General features: G+C 42.8%; 2 protein-coding genes across 3 annotated transcripts in view; both read left to right on the top strand.

The window, feature by feature from the left end:
- The window catches only part of LOC117243051, a 52,425-nt gene extending 33,302 nt beyond the window's left edge, over positions 1-19,123 (top strand). Inside the window, exons 2-6 of one of the 2 annotated variants that reach the window (XM_033510212.1) lie at positions 13,191-13,346; positions 14,281-14,321; positions 15,232-15,330; positions 16,565-16,639; positions 16,822-19,123. In XM_033510212.1, coding sequence (XP_033366103.1) covers positions 13,202-13,346; positions 14,281-14,321; positions 15,232-15,330; positions 16,565-16,639; positions 16,822-17,025 — 564 coding nt within the window. In that variant the 5' untranslated portion in view covers positions 13,191-13,201 and the 3' untranslated portion in view covers positions 17,026-19,123. Of the gene's footprint in view, positions 1-13,190; positions 13,347-14,280; positions 14,322-15,231; positions 15,331-16,564; positions 16,728-16,821 lie in introns of both variants that reach the window. The other variant, XM_033510211.1, reaches the window with a different exon arrangement.
- A 1,103-nt stretch (positions 19,124-20,226) lies between these two features.
- LOC117242412 (glycylpeptide N-tetradecanoyltransferase 1) lies at positions 20,227-23,292 on the top strand. Its single transcript, XM_033509035.1, has 8 exons — positions 20,227-20,370; positions 20,915-21,150; positions 21,233-21,443; positions 21,519-21,635; positions 21,694-21,864; positions 21,942-22,122; positions 22,214-22,477; positions 22,542-23,292. Exons 1-8 carry the CDS (start codon positions 20,261-20,263, stop codon positions 22,698-22,700), a joined length of 1,449 nt encoding a protein of 482 aa, XP_033364926.1. The 5' UTR covers positions 20,227-20,260; the 3' UTR covers positions 22,701-23,292.
- Positions 23,293-23,568: the final 276 nt, after the last annotated feature.

Genomic DNA, 23,568 nt, shown 5'->3' with positions numbered 1-23,568 from the left:
ATACCGCGAATGTACCACGGAGCTTGACGGGCGTATACGGTGGCGGCCGAAAAGGAGAAAATTACGTGCATGGCCAGACAACGAGAATGGATGGCGCGTAGCTCGTCTGGTCCAACCACCGCCGGTCGAGGGAAAGAACTTTGACACGAGACAGATGCTCAGCCAGGACCGCCCTATTTTGTCGCGGGAGCTGTTTTGCATAAACCGATGTGTTGCCCCGTGGATTCGTCGAGGATCGCGTCACGATTGAAATATTTACGAGACAACCGGTGTATATGGCTGTCCTTAGCAACGTTTAATATCTCCCTCGGTTTCGCCGTTGAGTTATACCGCGGTTCGCGAACAGGATTTCCAGTCCAGCGTTTGGTTTTTATTGTTGCACGTATACCCGCTTTCGAAATCGTAACTAGAAAGTACAGATGGAGGTTATTGCGAAACTTCGTGACGAGAGCGAACGGTAGCTCGTTACGAACTTAGCGCGGATAGATTGGACAGAACGCCTTTCATGAATTTTATGTAAAATCATCCGTCGTAGAACACCGCGTAGAAAGTTCGCTGAGATTCATGATCGCTTTTAATCCTTTACGCGTTCACGCGTCAAACGTTATTACCGTGGAATAAAGCGTTTCCGCTTTGTTTTAACGTTTTCGCGCCGCATTTACCCGATCGATGTAGGTAACTGTTATCAGAGAAGAAGTGGAGAGAAAATAGACGACGACGAAAGTTAACGAACTGATGATTTACCGAGCTACGAGAAACGTTCGAATCAAGCTCAGTTAATTTCCTGGGGAAACAGGAACGTTGTCTGGTCACGAGATACAGGATGGTTTAATTTTCGATCGAGGAAATCGGTTTATGTGTTCTTGCTGGATCTTTTCCTTTCACCAGCGAGACTATATTTTTCACGAGGATAAGCGGTATCTTATATTCCACCGAGCCTCGAAGGAAGAAGTTCTGTCCTTGAGCTACATACGTGCAATATCCGTGAAGAGGGTCTAGGGAGGATAGAAGAGAGTCGATTCGTGAGTGGTTCGAGACCACCCTCTCTGCCCGTCACAGTTCACGGAAGTTTATGAATAAGTAGACCGCGGGATAAAAGCAAAGTTTCTAAGTGTATAATTAACAGGGACGACGAAGAATATCGAACGAGCTGAAACTCGTTGCAGTACGAAGAAAGAAAAGAAACGGAGGTTGTTGCGCCAGAATCGGCCTCGACTTACCTCCGACACCTGCGACAGACTCCCTTTCGGCGATCCTAAGGGTGCTAGGCAAAGAAAAAAATGCATAGAAGGGAAATCGTGTAATGCCTTTCAGCTCCGAACAACCGGAAAAGTAATACTGGAAGTAGTCCAAGGAGAGAGAAGTCGATGAAAGAGCCTCCCACCGAACTCGAAGAAGTCGAAGCGAACACCAAACGCGAGATCTCATTTCTCATTCATCGCCTCCCATTTATTCAGCCCCGGTAATTAGCCCCATAAATGATATCCCATCCTAGGAGCTTCGAAAGTTTTAATTGTGGCTGCCACCGTGGGCGCCTCCGATCGATCGACAGTCGAAAATGGTTGATAGCGCAAGCGATGATATTATCGGGTGCACTTTATCGTGAACGAGAGTCTCGGGATCGGTCGATTAGCGACATCGTTAAAAGTGGAATAAACAGGGGGAATGGCATCGATCGATGGAACGCGTCAAGTATGGAAGAATGTCTTCGTTAAAACGAAAGAATGGAAGAGAATTGAGAAAAGGAACAAATGGAAAAGTTTGCAAGGGATGGATATTCTCCGCACCTCTTCTAGATATATACATATATATATATATATATTATATAGTTGGCTAAATTACTCGATTCTCTGCGCGATTCCTTCGCGGAGAATAATAATTTGTGGACATTTTTGCCTGGCAACGGAAGTTGTTCCAACGTCGCGCCGCGAACTATTCGTTCACGGAAACGAATCGAGGAAACGTTCTGGCAACGAGCTCTCTCAATCTGCAAACTCGTGAATCTAACTTAAATCGATATTTGGCCAGAAATTCCTAAAAGATTGTACGTCGTTTAAAACGTCCCAACGTATTATACGATTGTTCGCGAAAGCGGTCGAATACTTATACGGGTCTTTTATGAACATACTTTGTACTCTATTTTTATGTATATATATATATCCCGCATGTTATATAAAACATTTTGAAAATGAACACTGTAACGAGATTCAGCTATCACGATCATAATGGCAAAGTTCGAAACTAATCTCAAAAGTTACATAGAACCCGTAAGATATTTGGAGCAGGTATATACTTGGCGGAGATCACCAAAGTATTTGAACAGGCTATTAATATTTAATGAGATCGCCTTCAGCATTAATTGTATATTTAATTATATCTCGTATAAAAGTCGTGTAACTTATACGTGCACTCTCGGATTCGTTTCAAATACCAATACACTCATCGATGAAATTTCAAAATGTTTCATACGACATCCTCAATATACAAGACGTTTTCTATGATAAGTGTTAATATTTGCCAAATATTTCGCGTTACATAAATATCATTTTTTGCTCAATATTTCTGCGAGCATCTGTAGGAACGTGTAACAGGCGTAGTGACGGTGAAAAAAAGCTTGTCGCGAGTAAAAAGGGAGCAACGTGTTTCGCTGGGAAACTGTGTCTCTGGGAAAAGTGGAAACGATATCTTTCCACAAGCGGCGGAGCCCTAATGACGTTCGAGCGAGTCAGGGAAGTGATACCCCGGTGAAACGGATGCGGCACGATGAAAAATTGGATGATGGCTTTTCCCCCCTGGCCGAGGCGTAGCAAGCAGCGCGAAGAGAGAAGAACAGAGGGACCAGAGAAACACCGTCTACGTCCTCGTCGCGGGCGTCGTTCGCGGAAATGCTACAGCGAAAAAGCCTTTCTCTTTCACGATGTCGGCCTGTGGAGAGCGCGCGAGAAAAAGAGGTGGGGTAGAGAGGAGAAAGAACGAGCCGACTACAGTGGAATTCACGAGTGATTTTCAGCCGTGAAAACGCCAGCACCGACGCCGCGCCGACGTCGACACCGCCGCCGTGAAAAGCACCGGTAGATCTCCCGAGCTTGCCAACCGTCTCATATTTTATGGGCTATTCCCCATTTCGCCGATGCTTTCGCGCGTACCCGTATTGAAGTAACGCGCCGCTCGACGTGCCCTCGCTCTAAATTCGTAATTCTTGCCGGATCAAGGCTTTTTCGCTTCCTCACCAGCCAATTTGTCGAGAATTCCAAGGTGTCACTGGCAACAAAGACTACGTTCCAACATTTTTCGTGACAAACGGTTTATGGTAAAGTAATTTGTTCGACTCGTGTCGAGTCTATAATAGCATGAATGTTCTGGTTTATAGCGTGGACTCCTCAACAGGGCTTCGCGAAATATATACGTTCGCAAAGTGGATTTTAGACGTCAAAATTACGCGAAAAGTACACGCGTGAAGATATTGTTTGATACTTTAGGTTAAAAACAATGACATTCCAACATGGGAATATACCGGTATGAATGAATCAGCTGACGAACCTTCCTCTTTAATTCATTCACGTTTCGTGTTTCTCGCTCTAATATAATTAGAATCCTGCCGAAATCCTATCCGTATCGCGTATCGCTTCGGCGGTTCGTGAATGTTAGAGCGAGATACACGAAGCATATGTTAGATAAAGAAAGGTTCGTCAGCTGATTCATTGATTGTACTAACACGTTTCCAAGCCAGAATCGTTTCTAACTTGGGAAATAAGCTTTAAGCAACGTTGTCGTACGTGAATACTTCTTTCGTCGCTTTGACATCTACAATCCATCCTATAGATGTACCTCACGTATTTTCCGACGTATATTCAAGCTTGTATATTCGTTTACAGGAACATGTCCCGTTTACCTAAACGCCTGATCCGATGGAAATCACGGTTTCGCAGGGTAAACTCTGTTTCCCGCGGATTTTGTGACACGTTAACGCCACATTCACGGGGAAAGATCACTTATGGAAATTTGCGCAGTCTGTATTCGACAAAGTACTACGTCTGCCGTGTGTCGGAACTCGACGCCGGACCCGGTTGAATAGTAAATCAAAATGAAGTGCTGGATGTATCTGTTGGCTACGTCTACGGGGGATCCCTCTGTCCGTCTGAATGTTGTATTCAACGCGGGTGTTTCGTAGCAGGCCGTGCAAACTGCGCACAAGCGGTACATTGCAGTTTATAATAATTCAAGTGAACGTTAATTTCGTATTCCGGACGAGTACACGCAAAAGACGAAACCCTCGAGCGTATTAACTTGATACGTTATATAGGCTGTTATACTAACGTTCCCGTGATATAATACGAATGATTAATACCGGTTACTTAGCCGAACATAGCCTAGCGAGCGTGCGATACCATCCCTCGGTATATTTTATGGGAACATCCACCATTTACCGATGCTTTCATTCGGGCAGGTCATATTCAAGCCGTACGCTAGACATCGACCACCGTGCACCGTAAATTCGCGTCCACTACCGTAAATTTCATTTAAAATACTTTTTCCCTGCGCGTGATTGGTCGCCCCGGTAGCGCGATACCCTCGCGCCGATATATTTTCAATTCGTCCCGCACCACCCTTAATATTAATATCCTCGATTCGGCTTCTGGCCAAAATTCAATGTTTTATAACCTGCGCCATCCACGAGAGAAATCGAACATCTATTACTGTATCCTATAGCTCCATGGTGTTCGCCTAACTACATTAGCATGTTTATGATATGGGTAGTTCCAACGTTAGTTTACAAAAGATTATGGCGATTACGCGCGAGAGAGAATCACGATATCACGGATTATCGAATCTCTGGAATCTATCGTTCCGCTTATATTCGTGCCGCTTTCCCCTCGCGTTTTCATCCATTCTTCACGGGTACAGGCCAGGAGAATGAATTTATGCAAAATAGGTAGCGTTGCGTAACGATGGGACGTCGAAGGGAACGTTAAATGAAAGTTTACAAGAGGAAAAATGGACGACGTCGCCGCTGGCCGATGCTTTTCAATTAAGCAACAACGACCGACGCGTTCTCTCGCGTCGATGAATTTTTATCGGGCTCCCGTAGCACGTGCAAAATTCAACTAATTACCGCATTACACGACCGAAATGGGAACAACAAAAAAATAAAAGATGAGCGAGGAAGGTGAAAGGGAGCAGAGGAGAAAGAGGTGGTGAATTCATTTACGCGGTTGGCCGTTTATTCTCATCGAGGGATTAAATGGCAAATTGGTCTTGGCTCGCACCAATTACCCCGGCCGATAGCCACGAGCCCACTGGTGGAAACATTGTTTTTAAACTTGCACGAGGATCGAACGAATAGGAAACGCGAGCTTGGCCATGGCGGTCGAGACAAATTAATTTTCGATGCGCCGAAGGCAAATCGTGGAGGACCATTAAGTTCACCGTTCCCCCAGGAGATGAGTTAATTAAGAAAGGAAACCGTGGGTTGGTCGCTTGTTCCTCGACAAATTAAACTACAACCCGTGAGAACAGAACACGCAGATGAAAGGTCGCCGACATACTTTCTCGGCGTTGTCCGGAGTCGAGCGATGAAATTTCGCTCCTTCGCATTTTCCATCGTAGATTTCCACCGGCGCAGTAATCTCTCGGCGATCGTTCGTTCGCAACCTTCGCCGCGTTTTAATGCGTCCCGCGATTAGTTTCGGTCAACCAATTAATTTTTTTCCCTTCGACGCACCAACCAGGAAAATGTAAATGCGAAAACGGCAGCGGTTTTTGGAAAAAAGAATGCCACGCTCGTTTCGCCATTTCCTTTTTTACTGTCCGCTCTGACCAGCAATATAGCTGCAGCAAATACATTTTCCGTGAAAAGAAGAGAGAAAACATTTTCTGTCATGCAAATATGTTTCTCTCTCTCTCTCTCTCTTTCTATCGGCCTATGTTCCTCGAAATGTAGTTGAATTAAAGTCACGATGGGAGCTGAAAACTGACAGCGTAGCTAACTTTTTTATAATTCGTCGCACGAATTTCCCTATTCTCCTTCGTTCGCGTCGAGCGAATCGCACGTGAGAAATTAACCCGATTCGAGACAAGATGAGATTATAGGGAAATATACATCCGTGGACGCGTCGACGACGATGAAAAAACCCCATACGTATTGTAACATCCATACAGGATTGGCCTCTAACCGTTCGACTTTTCATGTCCATAAAAGTAGCTTATTTACTAGGGTTTTATACGTATGGAGATACAGAGGGGAAAATCTAGAAGAGTAGCATATTTACGAAAACATATCCACGTACGCCCCATGCCATATGGGACCTCGCTACATCTATTCGGATTCCATATCTACGAATGCATCGTATATTTATAGCGGAATACTCTATCCGCCAGAGAACTACGTAAGTTTGGTATTCGCTCGTCGAGCCGTTTTCTTTACCCTTTAAATGCTTTATCATTTGCCGCGAAGGCGTTCGTTAAAGAAAATGAACTTTTCCATAAGCGAATGATGCAAACGAGCCTCGGCGTCTGTTAAAACGTAAAGGAAGAAAAGTAACCGGATAAAGAATATTCCAAGCGTATCTTCTTAAGCGAAAAAAGAAGTATTCTTCTCTAGTTTAGCTTTTTCACCTTTTACCGCCAACATAAAGCCAAAGCGAACGACACTCGAGCACAAGAATCTCCGTTGAACTTTCCATTTCGCTGGAAAGCCGGAAACGCAACCAGGATAGCACCGTCCCTGGCGTAACGCGGTTTTAGTGTCCTGCTAGCCGAGGATTTTACTAGCTTCGCCGGTCGAGCAAGCCACGAAATTTACATTATACTATACGGCAGAAATTCTCTCTGTTCGCCATGCCATTTTTTGCCGAGCGATTAAGCGGCACGCGCGCTACTTTAATGTGCATAAAATTCGAGACGCTAATGAGAAGCTGGTTGCACCAGCGTGATAAAGTCCATGGTGCTTACTGATCACGAGACTCACGGTAAAAACTCGATTAAATAGCTTGAAGAAGTCTTCCTCCTTATCGAAAGACGATTTTCCTCTACGTAAGGCGATCCAATAATAGCGATACAATCGGCAAGAGGATGACTCTACACAGAGAAGTAGATTGAAAATGTGGAATACAATCTTTTCATACGGCATTTCGTTCTCGACAAAATCGAGTTCGAACATTTTTTTAATACGCGTATACGAGCTGAAATAATTACTGGCCGGGTACGGGCAAATAATTAACTGGAGGTTATTCTACGTACCAAAATACGTTGAATGTTAAAATATGCTAAAATGTAGAATAAAAGTTTTTGGTTTGAAGCTTCGTCAAAAAAAAAAAGAAATAATAATTATGGAATTTGGATACGTTAGTTAAAAATTAGCCTCGCCTACGCGTACTTCGTTAATTTTTTAATGTAATTTCATCCACAACAAAGCGTTCTATGAAAAACTTTCGTTCTACGTTGTCGACTTATTTGCACACGCAGAATAATCTCCTTCGGTTGTTCCCTCCAGTTCAATGCAAATATTTTCTCGAAAATATAGAAAAATAAAGTCATATGGAAAAATGTATCGTATATTTTCGAGATATTTGTTCACGTAACCCTTGCTGATTGTATCACGATTACTGCAACACCCTGTATAGCGTTCCAATCTATCTCTAAATCATCGTGTCAAATTTCCAGTGTTAGCCAGTAATTTTACTTTGAGATCACGAGCAAGTTCTACTCGAAATTAGAGGCATACGAAATTAAGCGGCGTGCACGAGGCGTGGAACTCAAGAGACCGCCTGAAAGCACTCCTCGATGCTCTCCTAGTTGCCGTTTCACGAACATCTAAACGGCAAAGCGACGTACACATCGAGAGACGAATCGAACAGAAGGCAATCTCGAAAAGTTTCTTACTTAAAGTCACGGTGTATATTCGTCACGTGCGTAAAACTTGAACTCGTGAGAAGTTGCCCGGCCATCGAAACGAAGAGCTCGAAGAAGGTGTCGATATCGTTATTTATTAAATCGTGCCGCGTGAACCAGGTCTCTGGTTCTGACCGTCCTGGGCGAGAATTCACGAACGTCCACGGAGGAAATGAAAGTTTTCTGCCGGAGATAAATTCGCTGTTATCTTAACGACCATCGCTGACGATCAAGAAACTCGGTCGAATTAAAGGCGCGATCGATACACTAATAGATTCGATGTTTTGCCATGAAAATAATTATCGGCGTGGCGATTAAAACGTGCACCATGCCGTAATTAATTGGACGAATTATCCGCGACGGATAAAGGGAATGAAAAAAAATATTTTCCTTAATTGCGCACGGATGTGGGCATGAAACTTTGATGACGTATAATTAAACGGTAATTAAGTAAACTCGCGCCAGTTTGACCGAGAAAACTTACGCGGACCAGACCGGGAATATTTTATCTGCCAGTTGCCGGAAGACAAACTAAAACTTCGCGTTATACATACATATATCAGGAAACGATAATTTCCCGCTTTTCGTTTGAATAATTATCCAACTACGTGTTCCAGGCGCGAATCAGGATGCTTTAGCAGAAAACAGTTTCAACGATCGCTTATGTATCTCTGAAACTTGTAATTGCTTCGATCTGGGATTTAAAACGAAACACATCGGTCTCCTTTCTTTCCCATAACAACGATAAATCCAGAGACAAATGTATATCTTTATAGGGCGGAACTGCTGCTTGAAATTGGAAATAAGACGATCCGATTTATCTTCCCCCTCTGGCAAATATCGCGGTGAACTCGACTTTCTAGCAACGTGGCGGCATTGTAAATATTTCTAGATGTATCACGGAAATAATCAGAAGCGCGGTGCACACACGCTGCCCAACCCTTGGTAACGTGTCGTAACGCTTTAAGAACGAAATTTCATCCGGTCGATTTGAAGCTACCGCTGGGCCGCGAGCACCACGGTCGGTTATAAAAATAACGTGTAGCTTGGCAAATATACCGACGATGTTCTATACACGAGAACAAGCCGAGAGCAGCATTTTAGAATTGAGTTACTCCGGCCATTGGGAAGCAATGAAGCGTCCCGCGCGAATTTGCCCCCGAGTTTGCGCCAACTTTGCTAGGCCGTTGCTTTACTATCGTTTCGAAGGATGCACAAAAGAAGCAGAACCTGCACTCTGATACGAAATCAATTTTTCTACGACCGGTTTCCTCGTTGTCGAAGATTTTCCAGCTGTTGAACGCTAGCTTGCGGATTAAAAAAGCAACCTGGCCGTGCCTGGTGTGGAAACGCGCTCACTGGCTTTCGCAAATTTGCTTACGTGCTTTGCCTTTCGATAGAGATGAAATGAAAAACACGTGGAAATAAATAGAAGGAGAAATTTGCAGCGGGGACATGAAACTCGAAAGCGTACAAGAGCGAGTGGCGGAAAGCAAGTAAAGATTGTCTGACTACGCACTGGCTGTATTTACTATGCGTCGACGAGGAGCTAGATAAATACGAGAAAGGATTGATCGAAGCCGAGTCCAACGACTGCTACGATTGAATTCGTGATGGAAGTCGAATGGATGTTAGGATCGGGCCAAAAGTAGACGCTGTTTTCCAACATGAAACGAACTTATCGCGAATGGTACAGGAAACGTATTTAATTGCTACGGAACGTTTCAATATTTACGTCCGATTGGACGTGAAATTTCGGCAAAATTTCAGCTACCTTCAACGATATCGATTCCACCGAGTCGGATTTCATGCTCTGACAAGAATGACAGCCTATAAATTGAGATTTGATCGATGACCTTCAGGGTAGTAATAACTGCACGGCCAATGTTTGCTCATGGGAGTTCTAGAATGGAACTAGTTATAGACTACCACCGACCAGGGCCATCCTCTCGCCCGACGGAGAGAGAGCAACCTAATTCTTGGGCCGAGTTCGCTCCTAAGTAGGAAAATAAAAAGCTCTTTTAATCTACGCGATTCGAAGCGAGTTGGTGGAAGGGTAAGAGGAGAGAGGAGTACAAGAACAAAGAACTTCCCCTATTACGGATGAAAAAAGCCGAAGATCTTCTGTTGAACACGCCGTAAGCACTATTGATTACGCGAAATGAAATTTCATCGTAATTCCACGCGACCGAAACTTTCCCCTTTCTTCTCCGACGATCCCATTTCAATCTAGAAGATTTTCAAAGTCAGCTTTCCCTTCCCGTGGAAAACTCCGCTCGCGTATTACGTTCTCACCCGGGCGTCCGTGCGATCAGCGAATAAATCACGCTCACGAACGAGCGTGAAATACAAGGGAAATCTAAAACCGGGGCACGCGTGATCAGATGAATTTATTTAACCGGGTTCGTAACGGAAATGCGAGACAGTCACGAAGCGGGTTGTTCCGATGAGCAAATATCTCGACGTGATTTATTACAAGACATTCCGTTAGTTCGTTATGTTATTTCTATTATTGCCCGAGACACGCTTGGTAAACTGCTAAGCACATGGTGTTTCTCTGATCTAAGCTACCATAAAATGGAAGGAACGATATAATTCCGAGCAAGGTCCAGCAGCTTTTACTGCGAAACACTGTCGTAAAAGTTTACGTCTCGCTGGGCCAGCCAACTTCCCTTTTAGCGAGTTTCGATCGAGCTCCTTGGCCGTGTTTAATTACATCGATTAAGGTCTACGAGCGTCTCGCATCCTGCTACTCTTACTCTTGCGGTATATCGCGACAAATTCACCCAACGCTTTCCTTGCAAGGTCGAACGAGGACGCTGGATGAAACCTTATCTATCGAACCGATATAAAGGGTCCGATGTTCTCGATTCGTCGAAAGCATTGATAGGGCTGGGAAGCTGGCACTGATAGGTCAACCGATCCGTAGAATTGAACCTTGATCTACACCCCGAAGAACTATACACATGGCTGGCTTGGAACTGGGATATCCATCGATTGACATGTCCAACGGTCGAGTGGATCTGTTTACCCGCAGCCGATTCTCGTGGACGACATGTTCGACTAGGATTTAAACCAACGGGATTGATCCTGCTCTCTGGACACGGTTAAACTCGCTCCTCCGTATCGTCTATGTACTACTACCGCTCATTTGATTTTCCAATTAAATGTCTCTTGCCCTGTGGCTCGTTAAAAGCGCAGCGTCTGCCCACCTCTCTATATTAAAGATCACCAGGGAACAGGGGCGGATACGTACGAGATTTAAAAACTATATCCAAACGGAATAGAGTAGGATTTAAGAAATACGAGGTCATATTGAATGGTAATGGCCATTACCATTCGTCACATAGAAAAGAGATTAAAGTTAGCCCGATATTGGAGCAACCGATCGAGAACGATAAACCGGGTTGAGATGATATTCGAGAGGTCGTGAAATTCTTAGTCGACGTAACGGATCGGGGAATACGGTCGAAATAATCGTGTTACTTGGTCCGTGATCTAACCGGAGAATTCACCTGGAAATTCTAACTATCCATTTCGGCTCGATATAATCTTGTCGCCCACTGCCGAATGCCACTTTAGCTACCGAGAGAAGCTGTGCACCTGACAATTGCTAACAGAAGCGTATTGAAAGGATCAGCCTTATCAACTACTGATTGACGTTTCATATCAAAGAACAGGGACCGAATGGTACAGCGTTTCATACAGTATATTCATCGATCTGTATTTCATTGATTAAGTGGAACAGCCGTGGGTTGTGTCGGGGAGTTCCTACTGACCATAACCAACCGGCACCGTTTTAATCGATAGGATTATTCTGTTCCACGGCTGAACTCACAATCTTGCCTGCAATTGCTGCCTGATGGTTGTTAGTGATCTAATTTTCTTTGTCGCTCGATCGACCATTACGCCCGATCTCGGATCGTAGAATGCTGGTAAAATTCCTAGCAATTTTTGAAACAACGCACAATAATTAGAAGCGAGATCTCCCGATAACGAAGCATTCGTTGCAATCTGCACCTTGTGGCCATTACAGCCAGTAATTTCCGTAAATTCGAACAGGATGCGTATCGGCTGATTTTAACGAAGTTCAAAAACTACCCCGGACTAAGTACGAGGTGAATTAGGTGATTAGAAAGCCAAGTACTTTTCCTTGTAATTCGTTCAATTTGTTTGCGAACAATTTTTAAACGATCTACTTTGCTTCAAGATCAAGATCGAATCTTAAGACGTCGAAGCTCGGGTGACTCAAATAATCTTAGCTTACTATATCTCCTCGCGAATCACACTCTTCCTCGCTCCTCGAGATTCTCGACTAGGAGAGAGCTTTGAGAATGCATTTCTATGTTTTCGCAAGTCACAAAATCCAATCCCCGTTACCCTTCCTCCCCGTAAACTTTCTCTCTCCGTCTCCGTTCGCAACCGAAACGTTACAAGTGATTAATCGTCAAAGTCAAAGAAACGATACAGTTAATCAAAGAAGAGCGGAACATCCGTAGATATCGGAGAAGTACAAGAGTCGAACGTAGCTTAACAGCGTGCGGACCTTGTGGTCTTCGCGTTCTATGAGGATTTAAACTAGACGTACCCCTTCGCTCCAAGCCCTTCCTCTGTAATTCCTGATCCGGATTTGAATTCTAGCGTATCTGTCGACTGCGCGAGGTTTCCTCCGCTGAAAGACGTTTTCTCTAGTCTTCTACCCTGTCCTCGTAAGCCATTTTCATTCGTATAAGACGATAAATCCTCCGATCAACCGGGGCAAATTGAAATTCCGATATCTCCGTTAGAACAACGCGTCCGGAGGGAACAATTTTTCTTTCGGTCTCGCGTCAATTTTCCAACTTCGACCAATCAAATCTCCACCTGTAGTTTTTCCCCTCCTCCGCCCTCTTTTTTGGTGTGATTTTTTTGTTTCTTTGTTCAGCGTTTAATCCCAATAATTACGGGTCATTTTTTAATCGCCATCCAGCAGCTTGTAGGATCATCGAATTCGATAGAGGCTGCGATAGGTCATGTATCGAAGCGTGATAAGAGTAATTTATCGCGGCCCACGATAATCCTTTGATACACGGTGTCCTGCTCCTTTTTTTCTCTCTTTTTTTTTAACGCTGTCTACGTGCTATCGACGAATTACGATCCCATTGAAAATTGACGATTTCGAACTGGCTGGCGACACGTGGCGTTATCTACGCGCGAATGTTATTCACGCGTACACTTCGATTCTCTAGCCGGTTTCGATCCACGAAAGAGATGCGTGGCGGTCAATTACGTAACACGTAGCCCCATTTCTGTCATTCCAGAGATGTGAGGAATGATCACGTGGGTGATGGTCGGGCTGCTCCTGGCTGCGGAAACTTGCGGCAGAAACGTCCTATCCGGAAACGGAAACGGAAAGGAGGAGTCGAAGCAGAAGGACGGGCTGAAGGGAGTCACGACAGAAGAAGAAGACATCTACCGTGCGTATTGGCGTGGATGCGCGACGTGCTGCGAAGAGCAAAGGAGAAAAGTCGTGGAGAAAGGGCGGAGAACGGGGCAAACAGATCTATGATTTGCTCGACTAACTCGAGCTTATCCACTCCCCCTCGAATCCTGCAATCGAGCTCCACTAATCCTCCTTCCTGGCTTTCTACCGCTTACAGATCTCGCTCTAGCCACTTTACCTCCTCCCTGCTACCTCCTACCAATTCCCCACAAATCATTCGCCGATCTATACACCTGGCTTGTAACATATTGTTCTGAAATATCGCCAACCGTGCCCGCTGCCAAGCTTCTTAAAGCGCCAATGCTATTTTAGCTAAAGTCTCTCGGCTCGAACCGACATTCGCAGAGCTTAAAAAAGAAAAAGGAAAAAAGAAGTGGAAAGATTTCGCTTCCTTTTTCTCCGGTTGTTTTTCTCGGCTACTCCTTTTACGCTCTCCTTCTATTCTCCATCGGTCTCCGGTGGAAAAAGTTTGTATTCCATTAGCGTGTCGGAATAGGAAACCTCTCTAGCGAACGACTGTAAACTCTTGGATATTCCGGTGGAGCGGCAAAACGTCCGGAAACGGCTTCAATTTGAACGGTTTGAAAAGTATTAATTACGACACTGGACCCCGCCACTGAAACAATACATCGTCGTACGCTCGTCCGGGTGTATGGGTGCATTTCGAGGAGAACGAGCTTTTGTTGCCACGATCCGCAACGCGCGCCGCACCGTTATAAGTTCCATTCGACGGGACAATCCATTTTCCACGACGTTAAGTGTATTGCGACGGGCGGGAATTATATCGAAGGAACGCCTAAGCGTGTTTAATTGTTGCGTCTCTCCGCCCTTTGTCTCGTACTTCAACCGGTCTGCTGTCTCTCTGTTCAACGCTATTACTCACTCCATCGCCCCCTCTGTTGTTGCAGGTCTAACGTGCTACACTTGCGTCAACGTCAGCGATAACCAGGTATCGACGAGTCCATTAAACGTCCTCCTAAGAGTCCGTAATGCCTGTATCGTACCGAGTCCAGTGCACAATTTCGTTTAGCCCCGAGGAGATCGTTCCGCCATCGATCTTTTATTTATTTTCAAACTTCCCTTCCTCCGTTCTTGGCCCGCCTCCCTAACCTACCTATCTCACTCCTTCTGTCCGTACACCCACGACTCGTCTTTCCTTCTTCGCTCTCCATTCGCCATCTACCGCTCTTTGAATCGCCGACGTCGCGAAGGAATTACCAATATCGGGCCCGGTCGTCGATTTCTTCCAGCAACGAGAAAAAGAAGACACGAAACACCGAAGAAGATGGCTACGAGATCGTTCAACACCGCGGATCAAGTCCGAGCAATTCTAAATAGAAGTTCCTTCCACGGAAGTCTCTATTGAAAACCGTTGATTCCGGTCGGATCGATGGCCACCGCGAGTTCCGGCTCCGAGAATTTATTCCTTCGACCGTGAACTCCGTCGTCTTATTTCTCCCCTTGTCCTTTTTCCCTTCTCTATTTCTTTTCTTTCATCCCGAATTCCATAGTAGTCGGATCTTTCTATAACGGCGACGCAGTCGTTGCGGCCACTCGATCAGAAAGCAACGAATTCTCCAGTTACGTTCCACCCGTACGATTTTCCGAACTCTAACTCGCTCTACTGATCCCCTCGATTTCGAGCGGTACAGAACCAACAAACTCCATACTTTTTTACCCCCATATCGAACCACCGTGGTACTAACCTCGAACTTTCGTGCGATTGATCGAGACTGGTGAGTAACGACCGGATGACCATGCAAATACGTCGACCGGTATATACGAATCCGACGTTATATATGTTCCGATTCCAGCTAATATCACAGCTATCGTATTCTTTTTTTGTCCTCTGTTCGCAGATGTGCAACGAATGGGCGATAGATACACCGTGTCCGGCGGGTGGCCGAGACTTTTGCAGATCGCTGCACATTTTGGACAGCCTGGGAAATAGCGTCTTGGCAAGCACAAATTCTTCTTTTTTTCTTCTTCTTCTTCTTCTTCCCCTAACACTTGACCTTCTCCTCGAGACGAGAAGACTTCGAGTCGACGCGATTAACTCTGTCGTTGCCAAGAAGTATTAGAACTGCAACTCGAGTGTTGGCCGTGTCGATCCTTTCCTTTCTTACGATGGAGAAACTCTGCCTCTTTTGCTTCACAATTCCAACGGGGATAAGTTTGCATAATTAATGTAATTTACCATCGAAGAATAATTTAAATCGAAGACGCGACGAAAGTAGGAAAAACGAGCGGGCGAACGTTTTCCTTCCTTTTCATTGGGCGTTAGAAATTGGGATTTCCTTCGATGTGTTCTCTCGTTTCACGGGTTGATTGAAACGCGGCCGCGGTGCCACGATAAAATCGACACGTTCGACGTTCATCACGAAACCATTGTACGCACGATGCGCCTGCCACCGATGAAGATCAATCCGAAATTTTATCACTAGCCCCACTAATAGCTTCTCCCAGCGTTAAACGCATTATCGATTTCCGTGTTTGTTAATGGATAAACTTGCGAAACTGAATTCACAGCGGAAGAGTGATGGCTTCCCTTAAGAGCATCCACCGACTAAGCACTTTCCAAAACTCTTTCAATTATGGACATCGGAATCAATTAGAGCTTATCAATTCACCTATTCGCGGTTTCCACGCGTTCTCGGCTTTGTTGGTTCATCGATTAATTGATTCTTAGATGCGAATATCTACGTAACGATATGGTGGGAAGATTCGCAGATGACGCGGAACAAAGCGTTTTCCAAGCAGTGGCTTCAGACTGTGCGGCGATTCGTTCGCTTCAAACGAAAGACTCGAGTGAAACCTCCGTGATATTTTCCTTTTCCTTTCTTTCCTTTCATTTTTTTTTCTCTCTTTTTCTCTCTAAAGTTTCAGAACGCTCGGAAAGAAAGGAAGGGAAACAAGCGGAAAAAACCCGTAGCAATCGCCGAGATGAACATTCTGTGTACGCGAAATCGAACATCTAAGAATTAAACAGTGAGAAAAAGATCGACGACGTAGATCCTAACGACCGGGAATCGATACTTTGACAATCGCTAGATAGAAAATAAAACAGCCCCCGTTGCATCGTGAAGAAAATGAGAACGAGCGTATCAACAAGCCGATACAAAACGATGACGCATCGAATGTAACATGCCCCTGACGCACAATGGTCCGTGAAAAAGCACGTTTATATTTCAGGTGAGCAAGAGCTGCGTGAGTAGCGCGGAATGCGGACCTGCCTCGGTCGGTTGCATCCCAGTGGACACGCAGCAGGTGCGAAATAGCGAATTTTTTCAAAGTATCCTGGCCTGGCTTGCCCTCTCTTTTGACTGTTCTCTATCTAGTCAGCCGCATACACATAGTTCGTGTTGCCAACTGTCTTTCTATCTCTCTCTCACGGAAGAGAGGAGGAAGCCACGCGACCGGGTGAAATAAATTCGGTTATTTCGTTCTAGATCTGCATCAGCTGCTGCGATCTGAGTTACTGCAACATCGAGTCGCCTACCAACGCCACCAACGCCATTTTCTCGCGCAAACGGCGCGCCAAATCGAAGTCGAAACGCAAACGACCCGGTAGAAACGGGGTCGAGGGCAGCCGATTCTACGGGGGCGGCGCACTCTGGCTCATGGCCTCACTCTTCTATGCATATCATTGCTGAGGAAGCAGCACCGCGGAAGAATCTCTAGTTAGAAGACATCAGCCGTGCACCAGGCAGCTCGGGAATTATCCCCCACCGGAGTTACGATTCGAGAATATAAAACGCGTTTTTTCGCAATCCATCTATTTCTTATCGAACGAAGCGACTCTAGTCCTACTTGTATACTCTCATCTCTTCTCGACTGATAGCATATCCTGTCATTGTTACACCTACACTTTCCATGTTTCGAACGTTTAGAAAATCCTCGAGTCCTAAGGAAAAATTATTCGTAAAAGTACTCGCGGCTCCGTGCTTCTCGAGTCGAAGCTTTGGGAAAATCTGTGTTCTATTAATCAGCTTCCACCGTCTCGTCTCTGTTTTTCGATGGTGTGAAGTAAATCGCGAATCGTGTACTATTATCGCGCGAGCGAGTGTTTTTGCGTAAGATAAGCTAGGGAAATTAGAAGCCTGTTCGTCTTTCTCTTCGTTGACAGATTCGAAGAGTACGAACTCGTCACCCGAAGAGAGAGAGAGAGAGAGAGAGATGTCGCCAGGATCCTCCGGGAGAATCCTGCGCTGTCTGAAGCATGTATAGTTAACGGAGGGCCGTTTTAAAGACTCTCAGTGATGGAAAAAGGAATTGTTCTCTTCTCGTAGTAGCGTAGTTGCCTATGCCTTGTTAGAAAACGAAAAGAAAAATGAAAAAATGAAAATACACACACACACACAAGGCGAAACTAAGATGTAAGTTCGAGTTTACGGATTAAACTTTCTACAGAGTTGCAGTGCCAAAGCGAGCGAGGAAAATTCAAATACCTTCCATACAGCTGATTTAACAGGGGCATTTCATTTTCGATCGAGAACAGTCAACGCTGATATATATTAGGGGGTGAAGATCCGTATTGTTTTTCGTGTTTTAAAGGCCCTGATTCGACACGCGGAATTTCATTTCGACTCCTCGAGGTGGAAAAAAGAGCGAGACGCGGGAAGACAAATGAAACGTTTGCTGCTTGTTCCCTGCCGATTCATTCTGAATTTCAGTACCTGCTGGAGCAACGATCGATCGTTGTCCTCAAGGCACTTGCTCACTAAAGCCGCGAATTCCCCGTACGATTCACGACCATGTGTTTCATTCGACAAATAAAATAACAAACCTTTTCTATTACTCCCTTTCTACGGTTTTTTCGTTCGCGACTCGACGAGTACACCGTCAGACCTAATTTACTTGGACATCGATCTCTCGGTCGAATATTTAACTAGTCCTGCGGATCAATCGAGTTTTTCGTTTTCTTCGAGTCGGAGAAGCGAATGTTGATTTACATGGAAAGTTCTTAATTAAGTTGCTCGCGCGCAACTTCAAAGAAATCGCTAATTATGTATCCGAGGCGAAAAGAAGTTCCTAATTATTCCCACGTAATAATATTACTTCTATCGTATCATCTTATTTTTCCGTAATAACACTTCTCTTGTGTTAATAAAGCGTTAATTATCCTAATTGTCAATTCATTTGATAAAGCGAGAACGCGATAGTTTCCTTTAGTTGGATATCAGAACCAGCCAGTTTGCAGAATTTATGACAAAGAGAAGAAAATCTGGCGCTAAAAGCGAGATTAGATTCGTTCGAAAATCAATTTCCACTCGACTCTTATCGTTCAATCGTCGAACAGAAACAAGAACCGTTCAGTTTCCGTGGATATCGGGTTTCTTAAGAAAAGCTGAGAAAAAAAAGAAAGAGAAAACATTGGAATATCGCGGCACGCTAGCAAATCGTGGAGTTTGCTCTTGCCCGCAGTTTGACAAATAGATATGCAAATCATAAATTATGCGAACGGGACGTACGCGGGATTTGAATTATCGATAAACTGGAATTACGCGTACCTAAAAGCTGTTTACATACCTACAAACTCGCCTACTACAGACTATTTACTGCTATTACAATTATTAACAATTATACACGTAAATAAATAATAAATAAATAAATAAATAAATAAATATATAAATGAATAAATGAATATATATTATGATATAGAAATTATACATTGTTTCGGCATGAAGATGTAAGAATACTGTTGGTAATGAAATAAAGAAGACTATAATTGTCAGACTGTCACACAATGGAGTAATTTTAGTATATGAATCTCAAATCTTTTTAATTTCAATTTTTATTACAACCCGAATTCCTTGATCCATTTGAACCAATAACGCACGACATGTGCTTATGCGATGTATGTTATGCAATGTATTTGTGCTATGCAAAGCATATTCAATCTAACGATAACGCACCATGTGCTACGTGTTATCGTAATGATTTAGTATTGAATACAGTATCGAAATAATATAGTGTAGTATAATTCAATGAAAATTATATAATATTAAAAATATATGCAAAAAAAAAATGAAACCACGTTAGAGTAGTATTGTATGATATTGAAAAGTGCTATTGATCTCAAGATAAAAAGACAATGAATAGTGTACGGACTAGAGTCAAATACAATTGTCTTCCAATTAGGAATCGGTTATCGGTGGATTAATTACTTAATCAAATTATAAGTAACTTTCCGATCCTCAAATTTGTCTATCTTATTCGTTTATAAAAATACATTTTACTATCTTCATTGGCTTTGCAATACGGTTTAAAACAAAATAAATGATATCGTTAAAAATAATTGATTCTTATTTTGACTCACATTACATGCTGACAAACATTCGAAGAGATAACATCGATGATAAAACCGGCGCCAAACATTCCCGCCAAATTTGCTGCGCAGCCGACGCCATATTGCTTTCCTTCGCTGCTTGAAAATCCCGCGTTCTCGAATTTTCCCACGCTTCTTTTTCCACGGAAAGTCGATTCGAAACATTCTCAATCTTGTCAATGAAACCGCTAATACGTTTCCAAACTACCGTAAACGCGTATTTTCTAATTTCTAAGTTTTCAGATAAACGGTCCGAGAAATTTATTTCTATCTAACGCGCGTTCACTACGAGATAGAACGACTCTTAGGCATACCAAATACTTTTTAAGAAAACGCGTATAATTTCTTTTGCCGATCAAGAACTTTATACTATTCGCGATCCCTACACTGTATAAAAATTATTTAGAGTAATTTGTTGGCGTATAAAGAAATTTTTACTAAAAGAATTGAATTAATTTAAGCACACCGACGCGATACAACTTTTCGAAGGAACAGTCATGGCGTACATCACGTGACCCGTTTTTCTACGTGTAAGCACAACTAGGGGGAGCCACCATGTCATGTGCATGCGCATTATCAAAATCTATATTAAAATGGAGGAAAAGAGTCAAATTGTGGAACGGGAGGCTAAGAAGGATGAGATTCACGAAAAAGATGGAAAATCTAAAAGGTGAGCGAACGTTCATTCGATTCCTACGAAGTACTTGCCGTGTAATTTCAATTGGTATGATTGGAGAGCATTTGATTCGATTCACTTTGAATACGAGTTATGGATGACCGGCAATACCGTAGACGTAATTTAATGTTATTTTTTATTAACCGTTATATAATTATCAATAACAATATTTTATTATTAATTTGAAATAATAAAAGGCTTCTCATATTATTATATTTTGTCCCTGTAGTTGAGTTGGGTACTTTAGAATTATGTTTATGTGTCATAGTAACCTACTAATTCAAAACTAGGTATATATAGCACTATAAGTGTTCAATATTATAAGGATATAATCGTATGTAATATTTAATGTGTCTCCTGTATATAAATATTATTATCCTTGAACATATTTTCAACATGTAAAGTTTCAATGTATCCTGTACCTTCCTTGTTGCTTCTTGCATTCTTAATTTATTCTTGCATTGTGTATGCCTGTGTGAGTTGTGCTTCTTTTACTAATAGCGCATAAAGAAATAAAAGGATAATACTTGTAATTTAGTTCAAAAAAGAGACATCGTAAGAAGAAGAACAAGATGGCGCATGCCACTGGTGAGAATCACAACCACACAGGCCACAGAGATGAACATGAAATGCATAGCACGTGTAACATTTCTATAAAAGACATCCAAATGGCAATGGAGGTTTTTAATATACAGCAGAAACCTGCTAAAACTCAGGAAGAGGCAATGCAAAAGCCTTATCAGTTTTGGAGTACGCAGCCAGTACCAAAAATGGGTAAACAATTTAAGATCTACATTTCACGATGGTAAACAATAATTTTAAGTTGACCAGATTATATTATGAAGATTTTCTGCAGATGAAAAAATAGTTAAAAATGAAGCCATTGAATCTGACAAAACATCAATCAGGGCAGAACCTTATTCGTTACCAGCAGACTTCCAATGGGATACTTTAAACCTTGATGATCCTTTAGTTTTGTCAGAATTATATACTTTATTGTCTGAGAATTATGTGGAAGATGATGATGCTATGTTTAGATTTGATTACCCACCTAATTTTTTAAAGTGGTAAACAAAATATCAACTAATGAAATTTATAATGTAGTTTAGTTCAATTAAGTACTCAATAGAAGATGTTTCTAGGGCACTGCAATCCCCTGGATGGTGCAAAGAATGGCACTGTGGGGTACGTGTGACTAAAAGCGGACGTCTAGTCGGTTTCATTTCCGCTATTCCAGCTACTCTGCGTGTTTATAATCAGTAGGTTTCAAATTATTTTTAGTCTGTCCCCTGTTAGCTAATGTAAGGAAAATTTCAGCACTCAAAAAATGGTGGAAATAAATTTCTTATGCGTGCACAAGAAACTGAGGTCAAAACGGGTTGCACCAGTATTAATACGTGAAATAACTAGGAGAGTTAATCTTCAAGGTATATTCCAGGCTGTTTATACCGCTGGTGTTGTATTGCCAAAACCAATAGCAACTTGCAGGTGTGTACCTGCATCACAACCAATCTCACTATTATATCACTATTTCTTATCATTTAACTATGAATTCGATTTTAAAGGTATTGGCATCGTTCTCTCAATCCAAAGAAATTAATTGAAGTGAAGTTTTCTCACTTGTCTCGCAATATGACTATGCAGAGAACTTTAAAGTTGTTTAAACTGCCAGAAAATACAAAAGTGCCAGGATTTAGGAAATTGGTTGAAGCAGATATACCTCAAGCTCATAAAATATTAACTGATGTAATGATTTTTTCAGGAGAATACTACAGTTGCTAGAAATATTAATGTTAATGTTTTAATTCAGAGAATATTAAGATCACTCATGTTTTAGTATTTGGAGAAATTTGACTTGGTTCCGATTTTCTCCATCGAAGAGTTCCGACATTGGTTCCTCCCACAGAACGGGATTATTAATAGTTTTGTAGTAGAAAACGATGGTAAAATTACTGACATGGTTAGCTACTATACGTTGCCGAGCTCCATAATGCATCACCAGACACACAAAACTCTCAGGGCTGCATACAGTTTTTACAACGTATCCACTGCGACTCCTTGGCTCGAACTCATGACTGATGCATTGATATCGGCTCGTAATGTAAGTGTAATTGCTTGTACCTTTATTATATAAGAAAAAACCATCGTTTATATATTATTTTCAGCTCGACTTCGACGTATTTAATGCGTTGGATCTCATGGACAACAAAGAGTTCTTAGAGCCATTAAAGTTTGGTATAGGTGACGGAAATCTGCAATATTATTTATATAATTGGCGTTGTCCTAGCATGACACCTGGAAAGATTGGTTTGGTGCTCCAATAAGTTCTAAATAAACGAATTCGCCTAGAAAAGAAGTTTTCGCACGTGCAAGTCTACGATACGGAAGCGACGATAAACGATGGAAATAAATATTATTAGGATAATATAGGAGGAATACATGGAAACGGAAGCAAATATAATTTTGTCTTCTACTAACGAGCATCCAAAGCATATTGAACGATAGAAAGAAATTAATATTTCCTTAAATGAGTCAAAGTAGCACGTTCCATTGGATTCGCCGGTTCCGTGGATGTTATCTTTGGGGAGTCTCTGTCTCAACCCTTGATCATGACATTAGTTCAAGGTCAAAATATGCATGTGCAACGCGTGTATATAGGTATCTGCGTGACGAGCAATGTAGATAATTATCGTATGCTCTAGTAATTTACAAGAACCATGCGGGGCAAGTTTCCTTCTTACAGGTATCGTCGACCGCAGAGTTACTTCAAAATTTTCGATAAAACTCCTTGGGCGTTATTTTATTTGGAATTAGACATTTCCCTCAGCGTCTGTTTTGGTTAAATAGGCCGCAAGGTATGCCGAAGTGGACAGTGGAAGAAAAATTTAAATAAAAGAAGATCGAAGTATAAAGCGATCCATTTGTTTGTTTACCCCCTTCGTTCTTCCTTCTCCGACTTTATATCGTAAATCTCATTTCCCCTTTGTAAGCTGTATACTCCAGCACGAAATAAAGTTTCCTTATCGTACGTGATACGTTTATAGCTGACACGAATGATTCTACCATTTTTCGATCATTAGCTTCGGTACTGTTTTCTTTTCCGGTACGTTCAAAACACGTGGTTGCATAACAAGCGACCTGCTTCCGGCGCCGATTAGATAGCGGTAAAACTAAAAAGACACCGAAAGAAAC

Source organism: Bombus vosnesenskii, unplaced genomic scaffold (assembly GCF_011952255.1).
Source record: "Bombus vosnesenskii isolate JDL3184/JDL3185 unplaced genomic scaffold, Bvos_JDL3184-5_v1.1 scf7180000013265, whole genome shotgun sequence".
NCBI classification, from domain to species: Eukaryota; Metazoa; Arthropoda; class Insecta; order Hymenoptera; family Apidae; genus Bombus; species Bombus vosnesenskii.
This window is presented reverse-complemented; position numbering and strand designations above follow the sequence as displayed.